The sequence below is a fragment of the Fusarium graminearum genome, chromosome 1 (genome assembly GCF_000240135.3).
Source record: "Fusarium graminearum PH-1 chromosome 1, whole genome shotgun sequence".
NCBI lineage: Eukaryota > Fungi > Ascomycota > Sordariomycetes > Hypocreales > Nectriaceae > Fusarium > Fusarium graminearum.
Window position 1 is genome coordinate 3,970,122 of NC_026474.1, and position 16,095 is coordinate 3,986,216.

Consider the following 16,095-nt stretch of genomic DNA (forward strand, 5'->3'; position numbering starts at 1 on the left):
TCCATCGTTACCTAAGGACCAGAAACAAAATGATTGATCACATTGCCTGCCCTTGCATTTGAGCCGCCGCAGTTGGGTTACCTGGTATCCTCACAATATTAGGAAACTTGACCACTGAAGGCACAACTTATGAACTTAGTTAATCAGTCATTTTACGTGATTTAGACCGGAATATTAGTCTAGGTATTTATTCTTATGCCTAAAGCTTATATACGGCCTTTCTATTGCTCTAGAGTATAACCCAGGCGAGCGTTTGGCCAAGCAGGGCAGGTTCCATATCAGTGGAGGCTGACCCCGCCAAAAGCTGCCCGTTATGAATGCCCGGACAGCACCTGACGGGAGCACTAGCACTCAATGAGACCAACCCCATCAGCCTGTCCGTCCCGTCCCCTTGAGCTCTCAACTCACTCCAGATCAAACTCTCCGTGCCTAATTTTTTATTGGTCAGCTTATCACCCGATCCAGTCCGAATCGTCTCCGTTCGTCGGTGCCTTGCCTGCCCGCCCCGTCTAGTTCAGCTCAGCTCCGTTTGCGCAAACGAGCTCACGTCCCTCACATCCGCCGCTTTCACGACTCCCATCGCGAGTCAACAAAGCAACATCCAACTGCGGCGCAACGCAACCATGCCCGCTCTCACAATCAACACCGACAACCCTCCCAGCAACAATCCTCCTTCACCGAGCAGACCGCCTGTTTCTCCTCTGACTCCGCCGCTACGTCCCACCGAACTCCCAGCCCCCGGAACTTCTGGTTCTAGCGCCGCCGCTCGCCCAAGCTTTACACTTTCACAGCCTGACCAGACTGCTATACCACCGCCCGCACCTCAACCGCTTGATTTTGATGCGAACCCAGATGTGATAGCCCTCAAATCGGCGATATCAATCCTGCAAATACAGAGACAACGTGCAACTGCAGATATCCAAGCCCTCAGCCGCGCAAAGGATGAGGCTGTACAAAACCCTGAAGCCTTTATAAGTGACCTTGTCGCGAACGATATCAATGCACCCGCCAACGACGACAGCGACAGTGATGATGACGATGCAGATATGAGCGGTCAGGGTTCGGGTAGTCAGCAACGAGACCCCGGCGAAGGCTCCTCCAAGCAGCGCATCGCTACCGAACCACCAGCCTGGAGGAACATTCCTCAGCCACAAAATGTCGTCCGCTGCCCGCCCATAAATTGGTCCCAATATGCCGTCGTTGGTGACTCCCTAGATAAGCTGCACAACGAGCAAGTTGTCCGTCCAAACCAGGGCACGCCGGCGACCGTAGGCGCAAACGGTATGTACGAGTTCAGGGGTGAGGGGAAACAAGAGAAATACCAGGGTGTCGCGGCACCATATGCTCCGACTCAGGATCGCTTGAAAAAGAAGCCCAAGAGCAGAAAGTCATGAGCAACGATGACAAAATGACGTTTACGAAAGAATGATTCCACATATATACACACACACAGTTTCTCACTATCACACTTGAGCGAATATTCATGGCGATGGGTTTATACCATCTGCGATCCGGCGTTATTTATAGATAGGATTTTGGTTTGAGGGGTACATTATCCAAACAATACACAACCCAGCGTTGCCATTTTCCCTTTTGTTGGCCATTCTTGATAGAAAGTCTTCAACGAACTGCTATAAATGCTACTTTTCTCTTTCTTCTTTTTCTGTTTCTTTACGAATCTACTTACAGATGATGGCAAGTTAATCTCTGCCTTGGGAGAATAGATATATAGTTACCCTCGTCACTGCAAAGACCAACTGGCTTGACTGTTTCTGCTGCTGATCACGTTTATGCAAGAGTAAAAATATGGACAACGTCGCTATTTCATTTGTTCCACCTTTACAATAGCAGGTTGACCCTATTTACAGGAGATGACAATCCTCGTCAAAATTCATCCGTCATGTTCCCCAATTCCTCAACGCCAAATAAGCCCAAATAATGCCCCTTGGTTTGCCTGTACGCCTCCCTTGTATTTTTAAGCACACCTCCAAACCCAGCCTTTGACAAGGCACATGGATTATTCTGGAAAGTCCCTTTGAATCATGTCAGTCGGTCTGTTCTGTAGTTATGAGATGCCGGCGCACTTACTCCATGCTCTGCTGAACTGATCGACGAAGGCGCCGGTTGTATTTCTTCTTGTCATCTGCGCCGCCGCCCCAGTACATTTTGGTGGCTTCAGGATTGACAATCTTGCGAGGATCGTAGGCGGGCTCGTCGTCTTCGAGAATGGCGAAGATGGCCTCAATGTGCGATCGCACGTCTTCCCTCTTGGCCGGGTTGGGGGTGTAACATGCTGTGCCATCTGCAGCAATGTGATGGTGGAAGATCTTGGTCTCGAATTTTACACGAGGTTGCTCCTCGGGGAAACGAACGCTGAAGTTCATCTTGATCCTGAACAGGCCTCCGTCAAGGTTGGTCATAGGACGTCCGAAATAGGTCACTACCCACACAAAGGGATTTTCGTTCTCGAGAAAGACGTCGTGTGGCATATCGCTCCTTTTGAACGCTTCAACAACCTGCTCAAACTGGTGCTGCAGGTTCACGGCCACAGTAGTATCCCGCTTCTTAGCTTCCAGACCCTCTCCGGCCCATTTCAGGGGCTCTGCGTCAATAGCAACCTTGATGGCATGCAGACGACGTTCAAGCTCCGGGTAGTTGAATTTACCGTCCATAGAGTTGTTGCCTGGAGACTCAAAGGGCATCCTTGCAAACGGCTGGTTAGGTTTCGTTTCCGACTTTCCCTTCTCAATGGCTGCCATGTATGACTCAAAGTACCAGAGGAATCGGCGTTTGCACAGATCTTTGAATGGCTCGAATGGCACAGTGGCTTCATCGACATCTTCATCCTCCACCTCTGCCCCATAGGTGCTGTGTTGCTGGGTTCCGTTAGAGCTAAGCCCAAGGTATCCCTCGAGGCGTTGGATGACACTAATACGCAGCGTTTCATGTCGAATCTAGAAAGCGTCAGAGGCTCACATGTTCATACAGTCTAGTGCATGGACAAACCTTTTGGACGTAATCCTTTTGGGCCTTCTTATCGGACTCTTCGTTGGCATCCTCGAAACCTGGTTCGTTTTCGTATGGGTTGGAGGAGAGGAGACTTTGGATGGACAATAAAATCGACTCCAGTCCTTGCGCAGACGACCACTCCTCTCCACGCTCACCACGCCATGTACTAATACTTGTTAACTCGAGTAATCAAAACCTTGACATGATTATAAGTACCCTAGAATTGATCTGATAATGTTAGTGTGTGAAACAAGTGATAGTTGTATCATGAGACTTACAGGCAGACTTTGCCATTACTGTAGACGTTTGGGTTGAAGCGGCAGCGCCCGCCGTTTGTGGTAGCACAGACGACAGTTGGTGATTTGGAGGGATAATCTGCCATAAATATGAGTTTGGGGTCTATGTATAGAATGGGGTTTTCCAACCTTTGTGGAACCGGATCGCAAACTGTCAGATTTGAGTCAGTCGAATTTCTCAAGAGTAAATACAAGACTGCAAACTAACCTCAAAGAATCCAAATTCATACGGAGTCTCGTGAGGGCCCATAATCAAGGCCTTCACATTGCGAACATCGACATCACGGCATGCCACAGCGATTGCTGCAATGAAGCGATACAGTGGTTAGTCGGTCGTGTTCACGGTACGCATTACGCATAGTCAATTGGGAGCCACATACAAAGATCGCAATTCTTCTGGATATCTCCAAGTTCCTTACCATAGAAATCAGTATCTTGAGCTGGGACCGTGAACCAAGGGATGGGAGAGGCTGCAAGCGGATGCGGGGCAGCGAACCTTGGAGATGCGAATGATAGACTGGTCCATGGCGTTTCATTTATTGCAGTTCAGGTGCTGTTGTTTAGAGCTTGGCGTCGACTGCGGAACGCGACGCACATGGGCGACTCGCGATCAAAAATTAGTGTTGAGGTTGCGAGATCTTTGCGAGGCAGTTGAGGTAAAGGTGGATGGATGTTGGGTGTTGTAGTTGACAAGGTGGAATGAGACCGTCTGAATCGTGCCTAGGAAGTAAGTACCTATGAGGAAAGTGGGGGTGAGATGAACTGCTGCCTCGCTGTTAGTTGTGTTGGGCGTGCCAGAGATCCTCACTCACAAAATCACATTAGTCAGAACATGCCCAGAATATCTCTGTTTTACTTTCTGGCTGTAGGTTCAAAATTTACATGAACAAGGCTTTCTTTATGTTGAGTATGCAGTTTTCAGCCTTACAGCTCTGGTGAATGACGATTGCTTCGAGGGAGGAGTGGAACGTGCATGTATGTGTCCGTGATTCAAGCAAGCCAGGATTACCTACCTACCTACTATGGATGCAGTTGTTGATGATTCAGCAATGTGTGTGTCAAATGTGCATTGGCGTTCGTCTGTTGAACAGGTAAAACGCATAAATTGGTTTGTAATTGGTTTACACTATTCTGACATGAGCTTCTCGTTGACAGGTAAAGGATGTTTGGATAATGGAAACGTTGACCACTAAACTACAATACACAAATAAATGGTCTGAAAGTCCGATCTAGGTTCCTACCTAGGTAACGTTAACTTATTTATTAATCAATTCATTCGTTGTGGTCCTGCGTAGCTTTTCTGATACCTTAAGGCTCCGGCTTCCACAATTCCCGCCAACGTAAGACAGATACGGAGCGAAGCGTTCATACAACTAAAGATCATCGCATAGACATTTGCACAAGCTTAGAACCTTGAATAAATATGGAAGTACTCAAATAATTATTAGACGGATACAGATACAATTATAGACCACCTATCATCTGGATTTACTGAATCTTGCTCGGAAACCTTTCATAGGTAACTATCATCGCAAATTCATATATTTCGATGTGATATGCCTTTGAACAGCAGCCTACCCGGAACCACTACTAAAGTTAGTGTGGGAGGTGGGGCGTGTCTACCTGGGTGCAGGCAACTAGCGGTTGCCGTTAGAGATAGGTACGCTACGCGTAGCTTGACGCGTTAATTGATTTTCTCAAGCTCCCATCCCCATCAACGCAGTTTGGTGATTTTGATATTACCATACAACGACGCCGAATTACTATCCACATCGCACACACAGCCAGCCACATTTGAATCTAAGCAAAGAATCAAGCTGATATGGCTAGCTTTTTCGATCTCAAGGCTAGAAAGGCTGCTGCTGCTGCGAATGGTAACGCCGACCAGAAACAAGACAAGCCTACCAATACTCGAAATCAACCCTGGGTCGAAAAATAGTATGCATATCCCACACACCCAAAACATAGCCCGGGCCTCGAGACTCACTATCTATAGCCGACCAAAGACTCTCAGCGATGTCACTGCCCAAGACCACACCGTCGATGTCCTCCAAAGGACACTCCAATCCTCCAATGTGCGATTGCCCTACTCCCGAATACCGAAGCGCTTCAATACTGATTCTCGCAGCTCCCTCACATGCTGTTCTACGGCCCTCCCGGTACAGGAAAAACGTCGACTGTCCTAGCACTGGCGAAGGAGCTTTATGGTCCCGACATGATCAAGTCGAGAGTGCTTGAGCTCAACGCTTCCGACGAGCGTGGCATCTCCATCGTCCGAGAAAAGGTCAAGAACTTTGCGCGAATGCAATTGACAAACCCACCCCCTGGATACAAAGACAAATATCCCTGCCCTCCGTTCAAGATCATTATCCTCGACGAGGCCGACTCCATGACCCAAGATGCCCAGAGCGCACTACGACGAACCATGGAGACGTACAGCAAGATCACTCGTTTCTGTCTGATTTGCAACTACGTCACTCGGATTATAGATCCGCTCGCCAGTCGATGCAGCAAATTCCGATTCAAGAGTCTCGACCAGAGCAATGCGAAGAAGCGACTTGAAGAGATTGCGGAGAAGGAAGGTGTGCCCCTCGAAGATGGTGCGGTTGACGCTCTCATCAAGTGTAGCGAGGGCGATCTTCGAAAGGCTATCACCTACTTACAAAGTGCTGCTCGACTGGTGGGTGCCAGCGCTTCCGACAAGGACGGAGAGGGTGATGAAGCAATGGACGTGGATAAGAAGGCAGTCACAGTCAAGATCGTCGAGGACATCGCTGGTGTTATTCCGGATAGTACCATTGGTGATCTTGTCAGCGCAATACGCCCAAAGAGCTCAGGATCATCGTACCAGGCTATTTCTGATGTTGTCGAGAAGCTTGTTGCAGACGGTTGGAGTGCAGGACAAGTTGTTGGCCAGGTAAGTCCAACATCAATTTTTCACCCGAGAATCTGCTAACACATGGTAGCTCTATCAAGCTTTGACATATGATGAGATAATTCCCGACGCACAGAAGAACAAAATTGTCATGGTTTTTTCAGAGGTTGATAAGCGATTAGTGGACGGAGCTGATGAGCACCTTTCTGTCCTCGACCTCTCAGTGAGAATATCAGCTATCCTGGCGAAGAAATGAGTTCCTCAACCTCGCGTGTAGGGCTGTACCTCAGCAATGAGGAGCGGAGTTGTGGTTAGATATGGATTGGCGTTTAAACTGGTTCTATACTACCAGACATTTGTTGTATTTGTCGTTTTATTCTAATCCTATGCCGCGTCTTCCTGGCCAATTAACCCAAGGCTGCCATGCAAACTAGACCATACATCTTTCGATTGTTCCGTGTTGCCCTTTTCTGTATGCTTCCTCCCTTTACTGGGAGACTTGGGACCCGACTCTAGCCAAACATCACCCTCTGTAGTATCAGCTTGAGTCTCCTCTTCCTGCTCCTCCCCAACCTGACCCAAAAGTTGATCGATCTGTCGCAATGTTTGCATAGAGTTTCCCAAGGCAAGCTGTCCGGCTTCAATTTGTTCTGCCACATTCTCAAGTGTAGTAATTTTGGCCGAGTCGGCAGCAAGAACCCAAGGTTGGACTTTTCCAGTCAAGCCTGACCGTTCGCCAGAGGTAAGAAACTCCCCTAGAACGGATCTGCGTCGAGATTCTGGTGCCGTAGAGTGAGACGGGAGGAGCTGGCTTTCGTCTTCCAGATGGCCAAGTGACTGGCAGTTATCCTTAGTTTCCTTGCCTAGTGTCGTGTTTGCGTGCGCCTTCTGGGCTATCATTGCTCTTTGCTTCTTTGATAGCGTGAGAAGAGTGTCGATGTATGGCGTGAGAAGGTAGGTACTGGAGGCAGGTTCTGGTTCATCTGCCTGTTGCTTGGCTGTGTTTGGAGCCAGGACATGAGCGGCTGACGAATCGAACTTTTCGCCAACAGAGGACAGAAGTGACTGTCTACCTGCAAGGTATTTGGCGTACTTGTCCTTTATCGTGCTGAGCTGCTCGTTTATGATGGCTTGATCCGCACTCGACTGAGCATGGCTCTTGGAACCGCTCTCTTCATCTCCCTCCCCATCTCCTGATGCTTTGCTCAGCTCGGTTTCAATCCATTGGATGAGTTCACTTCGCGTTGTATTCAGAGCATGTAATCTTATGCCATTGCTGATCACGTCCGGTATGCTCTGGGCATTTGCCCTTGTTTCACGAAGTAGTTGCTCTTCTCGCTTCAGAAAAAGCTTCGCTCTCAACACAGTCTTTTCAAGCTGGGCAACTTGCTCCGTCAAGTCTGTCTTTTTGACGCTCTGTTGTGCAACGAGACTGTTTACTACCTCCTTGGGGACTTTGGGTAGACTGGCAGCTTCGTGAAAAACATCTTCGGGGTCTAAATATTCAGGTGCAGCGGCTGGTTTTTGCATAAGTGCGTCCAAATGACCCTGAACAGCCGAGAGTCGACTTTGTTTGGCCTGAATCTTCAGAAGCGATAGTCGCTCTTCCAGTAACTCGTTGCTGGATGATGAGTCTTGATTTGAAGCTGGCGAGGCGAGATGTGATTGAGCGGTATCTTCATACTTTCGCCGGGCATCAACATTGGCTTCCAGGGCCTCGATGTACTCTTTATAGAACCCCTTTGAGTCAGGATCAGGAGTTACGTCGCGTGTTGCATCCGCCAGGGACACCGGTTGCTTGACCGGTCCATCATGAGAGCATGATCCAATATGAAGTGCCAATACTCGTCGGATGTAATTGACTTGCTCTCGTGGCTTAATAAAGGGGTCAAGAGTTTTCTGGAATGTCTCAACTGTGTTGGAAGAGCTCGTCATTTTGGTTCATATTTTGGCGGTGAAATGTTCATTAATCCAAAGCTTGTTGCTCAGGTCCTAGTGTAAAGGAGTACTAAAGTAAATAAACGAATTGCATGGGCCGCCTGTTGGACGGCAATTGAATTGTGGCTAGTGGTAGATTCTCTCGCGTCGACGCAAGTGACAGTCGATGCACATAATGAATACGATGTTTTGATAAATGTAGAATTAAATACCCATCAGAAATGTTTCTCTTCCTATTCCAGTAATTAGGTAGGTAGTTTTGAACCAGCTCAAGTAGCAGGATTCTGGAGCTTCAGCCACACAGGCACCACTGACACGCTACAAGCTCCGAATGGTCCTAACCGAATTCGGGCTGGCGCGGTATACTCCTAAGCTGCGATCTGAAATTTATGATCGCGACTTGAACTCTCCAATACACTGACGACTCCATACAATCTTTCAACGCCTGCGCATCAATTGCAAACCGAAACACCTAGGCAGCCGCTATACCACTACCACAGTCGCGGCTCGTGACTAACCCATGGTCATCTAATAGTACAACACCCCCGGTTTTTGTCGAGAACATCGACGTTCTCCAATAACAACAACCTTCACCTACTTAATTAATCTAGCCACCATGTCCGACGCAAATCGCGATGTGTCGCAGTACAAATACTCGGCCATGTCGAACCTGGTTCTCCAGGCCGACCGTCGTTTTGTCACTAGACGAACCGACGAGGCCACTGGTGATCCAGAGTCGCTGGCTGGACGCTTGAGTATTCGAGATATGGGCGCCCGAGTTGCACGCGACGACGTGCCAAAATCAAAGAAGCAGCCTGGCATGCCCGATATCGAGCGAGGCAGCCTAAGAGAAGGCGAGGATATCCTAGCGCGGGAGCAAAAAAGACGAAAGGCCGAAGCCCCCCAATCGACTGGAGTCCTTGGCACCAATGATCTTCTTGTGGAAGGCATCACATACCGACCGCGAACGGCCGCGACACGGGCGACTTTCGACCTGATCATCACCATAGTAGCGAACAATCTTGGCGACGTACCACATGAAGTTGTGCGCAGTGCGGCGGACGCTGTTCTGGAGTATTTGAAGGATGACGACTTGAAAGACCTGGACAAGAAGCGAGAAACTGACGATATTCTCGGCGTATCGTTAAGCCCTAAGCAGTTCAACGAGCTGGTGAATCTCGGTAAGAAGATCACAGATTATGACGCCCAGGACGATGACGATGATGTTGCTATGGGAGGCGCCGATGGCGCCGATGCTGAAATAGACGAGCGCCAAGGTGTCGCAGTCGCCTTCGACGAAGATGACGAAGAAGAGGAGGGCGGCTTCGTTAATGAGGTTCGCGATGAGTCATCTGATGATGAAGAAGAGGAGGAGGAAGAGAAGGATGATACTGAGGCCAAGGCAGAAGATGCCGTTGCTGATGTGGGAGATGAGATGATCCTCGACTCGGCACCTTCAGGAGGAAAACAGAGCGAAAAGGAGAAGCACAGCGTGCCAGCTCGTGATATCGATGCCTTCTGGCTACGGCGTGAAATAGGAACTCTATACCCCGATGCCCACGAACAAACCGACAAGACAAAGGCGGCACTTCAGATCCTGTCCGGAGAACCTGGGGACGATGGCGAAGAAAAGTCTCTTCGTGAGGTTGAGAACGACCTCATGGAACTGTTCGACTTCGAGCACCACGAGCTGGTACAGAAGCTGGTCGAGAACAGGGAAAAGGTCTTCTGGCTTACGAAGTTGGCACGAACAGAGACACCTGAAGAACGCGCCGACGTGGAGCGGGAGATGGTCTCGGAAGGCTTACAATGGATTCTGGACGAGCTCAAGGGCAAGAGCACTGCTGATGGCAAGAAGGGCAAGATGGATATCAAGATGGACATTGACGTTCCAGCCTCCTTTTCAGCCGAAGCGCCCAAGACTGAACGTGCTGAGGGCCAGCTTGTTGGCGGACTTCAGCCCCGAAAGCTCATAAACCTTGACAACTTGGTATTCGACCAGGGAAATCATCTTATGACGAACCCCAAGGTCCGACTACCAGAGGGTTCGACAAAGAGAACCTTCAAGGGCTATGAAGAAATTCACATTCCCACGCCCAAGAAACGTAACGAACCCGGCGATGTCTCGATGCCCATTACCGATATGCCTGAGTGGGCACGAATCCCCTTCAGCCAAAACCAGTCTCTGAACAAGATCCAGTCAAAGTGTTACCCTTCTGCGTTCGACGATGACGGAAACATGCTTGTCTGTGCCCCCACTGGTAGTGGAAAGACCAATGTTGGTATGCTCACAATTCTTCGAGAGATTGGCAAGCACCGTGACCCCGAGACAGGTGATATCGACCTTGATGCTTTCAAGATCGTCTGTATCGCTCCTCTCAAGGCGCTTGTCCAGGAGCAGGTGGGCAATCTAGGCAAGCGACTTGAGCCATACGGCATCAGGGTTGCAGAGTTGACGGGTGATCGCCAACTCACCAAGCAACAAATCACCGAGACTCAGATCATTGTCACTACACCCGAGAAGTGGGATGTTATTACCAGAAAGTCCAACGACCTGACCTATACCAATCTTGTGCGCCTTATCATCATCGATGAAATCCATCTGCTGCACGACGACCGTGGTCCTGTACTGGAGAGCATTGTCAGCCGAACTATTCGTAAGACCGAGCAGACTGGCGAACCCGTCAGAATTCTCGGTCTGTCTGCCACCCTCCCCAACTACAAAGATGTCGCAAGCTTCTTGCGAGTTGACACAAAGAAGGGCCTCTTCCATTTCGACGGATCCTACAGACCTTGTCCTCTGCGACAGGAGTTCGTTGGTGTCACCGACCGTAAAGCTATCCGGCAGCTGAAGACCATGAATGATGTCTGCTACAACAAGGTCATTGAGCATGTAGGCACGAACCGCAACCAGATGCTCATTTTTGTTCACTCCCGAAAGGAGACTGCAAAGACTGCCCGCTACATTCGTGACAAGGCCGTCGAGTCAGACACAATCCATCAAATCCTTCGTCATGATGCTGGCAGTCGTGAGGTTCTTGAGGAGGCATCTTCCCAGGCAACTGACCAGGATCTTAAAGATATCCTGCCCTACGGCTTCGGTATTCATCACGCTGGCATGAGCAGAGCCGACAGGACAGATGTTGAGGACCTTTTCGCTCGTGGTGCTATCCAGGTTTTGGTGTGTACTGCTACATTGGCGTGGGGCGTTAACTTGCCTGCCCACACTGTCATTATTAAGGGAACGCAAGTTTACTCTCCTGAAAAGGGTAGCTGGGTTGAACTCAGCCCTCAAGATGTTCTCCAGATGCTGGGACGTGCTGGTCGACCCCAATATGACACATACGGTGAAGGTATCATTATCACAACACAAAGTGAAATGCAGTACTATCTCTCGCTTCTGAACCAACAGCTTCCAATCGAAAGTCAGTTTGTTAGCAAGCTGGTGGACAATTTGAACGCCGAAGTTGTACTTGGCAACGTCAGGACTCGCGATGAGGGTGTCGAATGGCTAGGCTACACATATCTGTTTGTCAGAATGTTGCGCTCTCCTGGGCTTTATCAGGTTGGCGCAGAATACGAAGACGACGATGCTCTTGAGCAGAAACGTGTTGATCTGATTCACTCGGCAGCTATGGTTTTGCGCAAGTCAAACCTGATCAAGTACGACGAGAAGACAGGAAAGCTACAGTCCACAGAGCTGGGCCGTATTGCATCCCACTACTACATCACCTTCGGATCTATGGAGACATACAACAGCCTCATTCAGCCTTCCATTACAACCATCGAACTCTTCCGCGTCTTTGCTCTCAGCGCTGAGTTCAAGTATATCCCGGTTCGACAGGACGAAAAGCTGGAACTGGCGAAACTACTAGGACGAGTGCCAATTCCTGTAAAGGAAAGCATCGAGGAGCCTCATGCCAAGATCAACGTGCTTCTGCAAGCGTACATCTCGAGCCTCAAGCTCGAAGGTTTGGCCTTGATGGCTGATATGGTTTACGTCACACAATCCGCTGGCCGTATCTTGCGTGCTATCTTTGAGATTGCTTTGAAGAAGGGTTGGGCCTCCGTTGCCAAGACAGCTCTGGACCTTTGCAAGATGGCTGAGAAGCGCATGTGGCCTACAATGTCTCCCCTACGCCAATTCCCCTCGTGTCCCAAGGACGTTCTCCAGAAGGTCGAGAAGATTGACGTATCTTGGAGTAGCTATTTCGACCTGGATCCCCCTCGCATGGGTGAGCTCCTCGGTTTGCCCCGAGCTGGTCGAACTGTCTGTGGCCTAGTATCCAAGTTCCCCCGTGTTGAGGTTCAAGCGCAGGTCCAGCCCATGACCAGATCGATGCTGCGTGTCGAGCTCAGCATCAGCCCTAACTTTGAATGGGACGATTCCATCCATGGTGCTGCTGAGAGCTTCTGGATCTTGGTCGAGGACTGCGACGGAGAGGATATCCTCTACCATGACACCTTCTTGTTACGCAAGGAATACGCCGAATCGGAGCAGAACGAGCACATCGTCGATTTCACAGTACCCATCACCGACCCTATGCCTCCCAACTACTTCGTTTCGGTTATCTCTGACCGATGGATGCATTCTGAGACCAGACTTCCTGTTGCTTTCCATAAGCTGATCTTGCCCGAGAAGTTCCCTCCCCATACCGAACTTCTCGAGCTCCAGCCCCTCCCCGTTGCCGCTCTCAAGGTCCAGGACTACGTCAATCTCTACCCTTCATGGAAGCAGTTCAACCGCATACAGACACAAACTTTCAACTCGCTTTACAAGACGGACCAGAACATCTTTGTTGGAGCTCCCACCGGCAGCGGCAAAACCGTATGCGCTGAGTTTGCTCTTCTAAGACACTGGACCAAGGGCGAGGTCGGGCGTGCCGTATACATTGCTCCTTTCCAATCTCTTGTCGACTCTCGCCTGCAAGATTGGCAGAAGAGGCTCAGTTCCCTCAACGGTGGCAAGGAGATTGTAAAGTTGACTGGCGAGACAGCTACAGATCTCAAGCTCTTGGAGAAGGGTGATTTAATCCTGGCAACACCCACTCAGTGGGATGTGCTGTCTAGACAATGGAAGCGACGCAAGAATGTCCAGACAGTTGAGCTCTTCATCGCTGATGAGCTTCACTTGCTTGGCGACGCCCAGGGCTATGTGTACGAGACTATTGTCTCTCGTATGCACTATATCCGTACACAAACTGAGTTGCCCCTGCGAATTATCGCACTGAGTGTATCGCTAGCAAATGCCCGAGACATCGGCGAATGGATTGACGCGAAGAAGCATGACATTTACAACTTCAGCCCCCATGTCCGACCAGTGCCATTGGAGCTTCACCTTCAGTCATTTACCAACACCCACTTCCCCTCTCTTATGCTGGCAATGGCCAAGCCCACATACTTGGCTGTCACACAGATGTCCCCTGACAAGCCTGCTATGGTCTTTGTACCCAGCCGCAAGCAGACTCGAGCAACCGCCCGAGATATCCTAGCCGCAGCGTTTGCCGACGACGACGAGGATCGTTTCCTTCATGCCGAGGTGGAACAGATGCAACCTCTGCTTGATCGCATTAACGAGGAGGCGCTTGCCGAGGCACTCTCGCACGGTGTTGGCTACTACCACGAGGCCCTTAGTCAGAGTGACAAGCGTATTGTCAAGCATCTTTATGACAACGGTGCAATTCAGGTCCTTGTTGCGTCTCGAGATGTCTGCTGGGAGCTGAACAGCACCGCCCACCTCGTGATAGTCATGGGCACGCAGTACTTTGATGGCCGTGAGCACCGATATGTTGATTACCCTCTTAGCGAAGTGCTTCACATGTTTGGCAAAGCCCTTCGCCCGTCCAAGGATGGTCGCGGCCGTGGTGTTCTCATGCTACCCCAGGTTAAGCGCGAGTACTACAAGAAGTTCCTTAACGAGGCTCTTCCTGTCGAGTCACATCTGCACAATTACTTGCATGATGTTTTCGTAACGGAAATCAGCACCAAGATGATCGAGTCTGGTGATGATGCGATCAACTGGACCACCTTTACCTATTTCTACAGAAGGCTGCTCGCCAACCCTAGCTACTACAGCTTGACCAGCACAACACATGAAGGCCTCAGCAATTACATGTCTGATTTGGTTGAAACAACTCTGCGCGAGCTTGGCGAGTCCAAGATTATTGACTTTGATGAAGACGATGGATCTGTCGCACCTCAGAATGCCGCCATGATTGCCGCTTACTACAACATTTCTTACATCACCATGCAGACCTTCATCCTTTCGTTGGGCGCCCGTACAAAGCTCAAGGGTATTATGGAGATTGTCACTTCGGCTACCGAATTTGAGACTATCCAGATTCGACGTCACGAGGATAGCCTGTTGCGACGTATCTACGACCGAGTTCCTGTCAAGATGTCTGAAGTTGTTTACGATTCGCCTCACTTCAAGTCTTTCGTTCTGCTTCAGGCTCATTTCTCCCGCATGCAGTTGCCAATTGACTTGGCAAAGGACCAGGAGATTCTACTGACCAAGATCCTGAGTCTCCTCAGCGCCATGGTCGATATCCTGTCTTCAGAGGGTCATCTTAATGCTATGAGTGCCATGGAGATGTCGCAAATGATTGTTCAAGCAATGTGGGACCGTGATAGCCCTCTCAAGCAGATCCCTCACTTCTCTCCGGAGGTTGTCAAGGTGGCTAATGAGTTTGGGTACGTAAAATGTTGTGATTCAGAAATTGAGGCATCTGCTAACAGTCTTCGCAGAATCAAGGACATCTTTGATTTCATGGAGGCCATGAATCCGGAAGAGAACGCAGATTACAACAAGCTCGTCAAGCGGCTTGGCATGTCACAAAACCAATTGGCAGAGGCGGCTAACTTCACAAATGACAAGTACCCCGATCTTGAGCTCGAGCACGAGGTTCTGGATGAGGACGAAATCAGGGCTCGTGAACCCGCTTACTTGAACATCAAGATTACACGCAATATGGAGGAGGAAGACGCTGATCATGACTCTACTGTCCACGCACCATTCTATCCCTCCAAGAAGATGGAGAATTGGTGGCTAGTTGTTGGAGAAGAGAAGACCAAGACCCTCTTGGCTATTAAGCGAGTGACGATCGGGCGGGAGCTGAACGTTCGGCTCGAGTACACTGTGCCGTCAGAGGGTGAGCATGACCTGAAGCTGTTCCTAATGAGTGACAGCTATGTTGGAGTCGATCAAGAGCGGGAATTCTCGGTCACAGTTGCCGAAGGCATGGACGTGGACGATGATGATGAGGAGGATGAGGATGAAGACGATGAGTAAAAGATCATTGCCTACCCCAATTACCACTGCGATGGCCAGCAATGGCTTTGTACACTACTGCAGAACTACGAATGCGAATTTAGGGTTATAATATTCGAATCTATCAACTGGGACGATGGCCCGGGACATTGTGTGTGACTGAGATGTGCTCTTTGAGGGGAGTTTTGCAGATACAAGTTGAGTTTTGTGGATGTTCAATGGTGCCACACGAGTTTAAGAGGCGTGAAGGGTTGAGATAAGTATTCACAACACCAAACGCGTCTAGTTACGGCCAGACCGTCGACGTGACATTGCCGGGGCGGAGGGAGCGAAGATGCTGGGGAAAGAGACTAGGGACGCGCCCTTGAGTTGGTCTCGTATACCTAGGCGCCGAATCAGCGTCGACTACGCGGTTGGCCTTTGATGTCGTGTGAGAAAGAAAGAGCCTGGGGTTGGGGTTGGGTTGCTGATGACGCCGCCAGGCCCCTCAGGGTATCGGAAAAGCTGGCCGCAGGAGCCATAAGAGACGAAATTAGTAGGTCAGTTTATGCGATTTATGACCAACCTTTAGGCGATTTATTTTTGTATCCTCACAACTTTTCTGTTACCCACCAGGCTGTCTTCCAGTCCATATACTCATCACGTGACCATCAATCCTCTGGTGACGTTTGAAAGTGCTTCCCTTGCTCAGGCCGAACCTGTTAACT

At 49.8% G+C, this 16,095-nt stretch overlaps 5 protein-coding genes across 5 annotated transcripts; 3 read left to right on the forward strand and 2 right to left on the reverse strand.

Annotated features, from left to right (window-relative positions):
• Positions 1-623: 623 nt before the first annotated feature.
• Positions 624-1,394, forward strand: FGSG_01206 (uncharacterized protein; the record flags this gene model as incomplete). Its single annotated transcript, XM_011318678.1, has 1 exon — positions 624-1,394. One exon carries the CDS (start codon positions 624-626, stop codon positions 1,392-1,394), a length of 771 nt encoding a protein of 256 aa, XP_011316980.1.
• Positions 1,395-2,084: 690 nt separating this feature from the next.
• FGSG_01207 (uncharacterized protein) lies at positions 2,085-3,831 on the reverse strand (the record flags this gene model as incomplete). The annotated part of the gene is made up of 8 exons (XM_011318679.1): positions 2,085-2,954; positions 3,007-3,175; positions 3,226-3,237; positions 3,288-3,384; positions 3,435-3,456; positions 3,514-3,608; positions 3,686-3,698; positions 3,802-3,831. 8 exons carry the CDS (start codon positions 3,829-3,831, stop codon positions 2,085-2,087), a joined length of 1,308 nt encoding a protein of 435 aa, XP_011316981.1.
• A 1,296-nt stretch (positions 3,832-5,127) lies between these two features.
• Positions 5,128-6,436, forward strand: FGSG_01208 (replication factor C subunit 2; the record flags this gene model as incomplete). The annotated part of the gene is made up of 4 exons (XM_011318680.1): positions 5,128-5,243; positions 5,302-5,380; positions 5,434-6,222; positions 6,272-6,436. 4 exons carry the CDS (start codon positions 5,128-5,130, stop codon positions 6,434-6,436), a joined length of 1,149 nt encoding a protein of 382 aa, XP_011316982.1.
• A 128-nt stretch (positions 6,437-6,564) lies between these two features.
• Positions 6,565-8,115, reverse strand: FGSG_01209 (uncharacterized protein; the record flags this gene model as incomplete). Its single annotated transcript, XM_011318681.1, has 1 exon — positions 6,565-8,115. One exon carries the CDS (start codon positions 8,113-8,115, stop codon positions 6,565-6,567), a length of 1,551 nt encoding a protein of 516 aa, XP_011316983.1.
• A 619-nt stretch (positions 8,116-8,734) lies between these two features.
• Positions 8,735-15,409, forward strand: FGSG_01210 (uncharacterized protein; the record flags this gene model as incomplete). The annotated part of the gene is made up of 2 exons (XM_011318682.1): positions 8,735-14,811; positions 14,866-15,409. The coding sequence occupies 2 exons, from the start codon at positions 8,735-8,737 to the stop codon at positions 15,407-15,409; spliced, it is 6,621 nt and encodes a 2,206-aa protein (XP_011316984.1).
• Between the last annotated feature and the right edge of the window lie 686 nt (positions 15,410-16,095).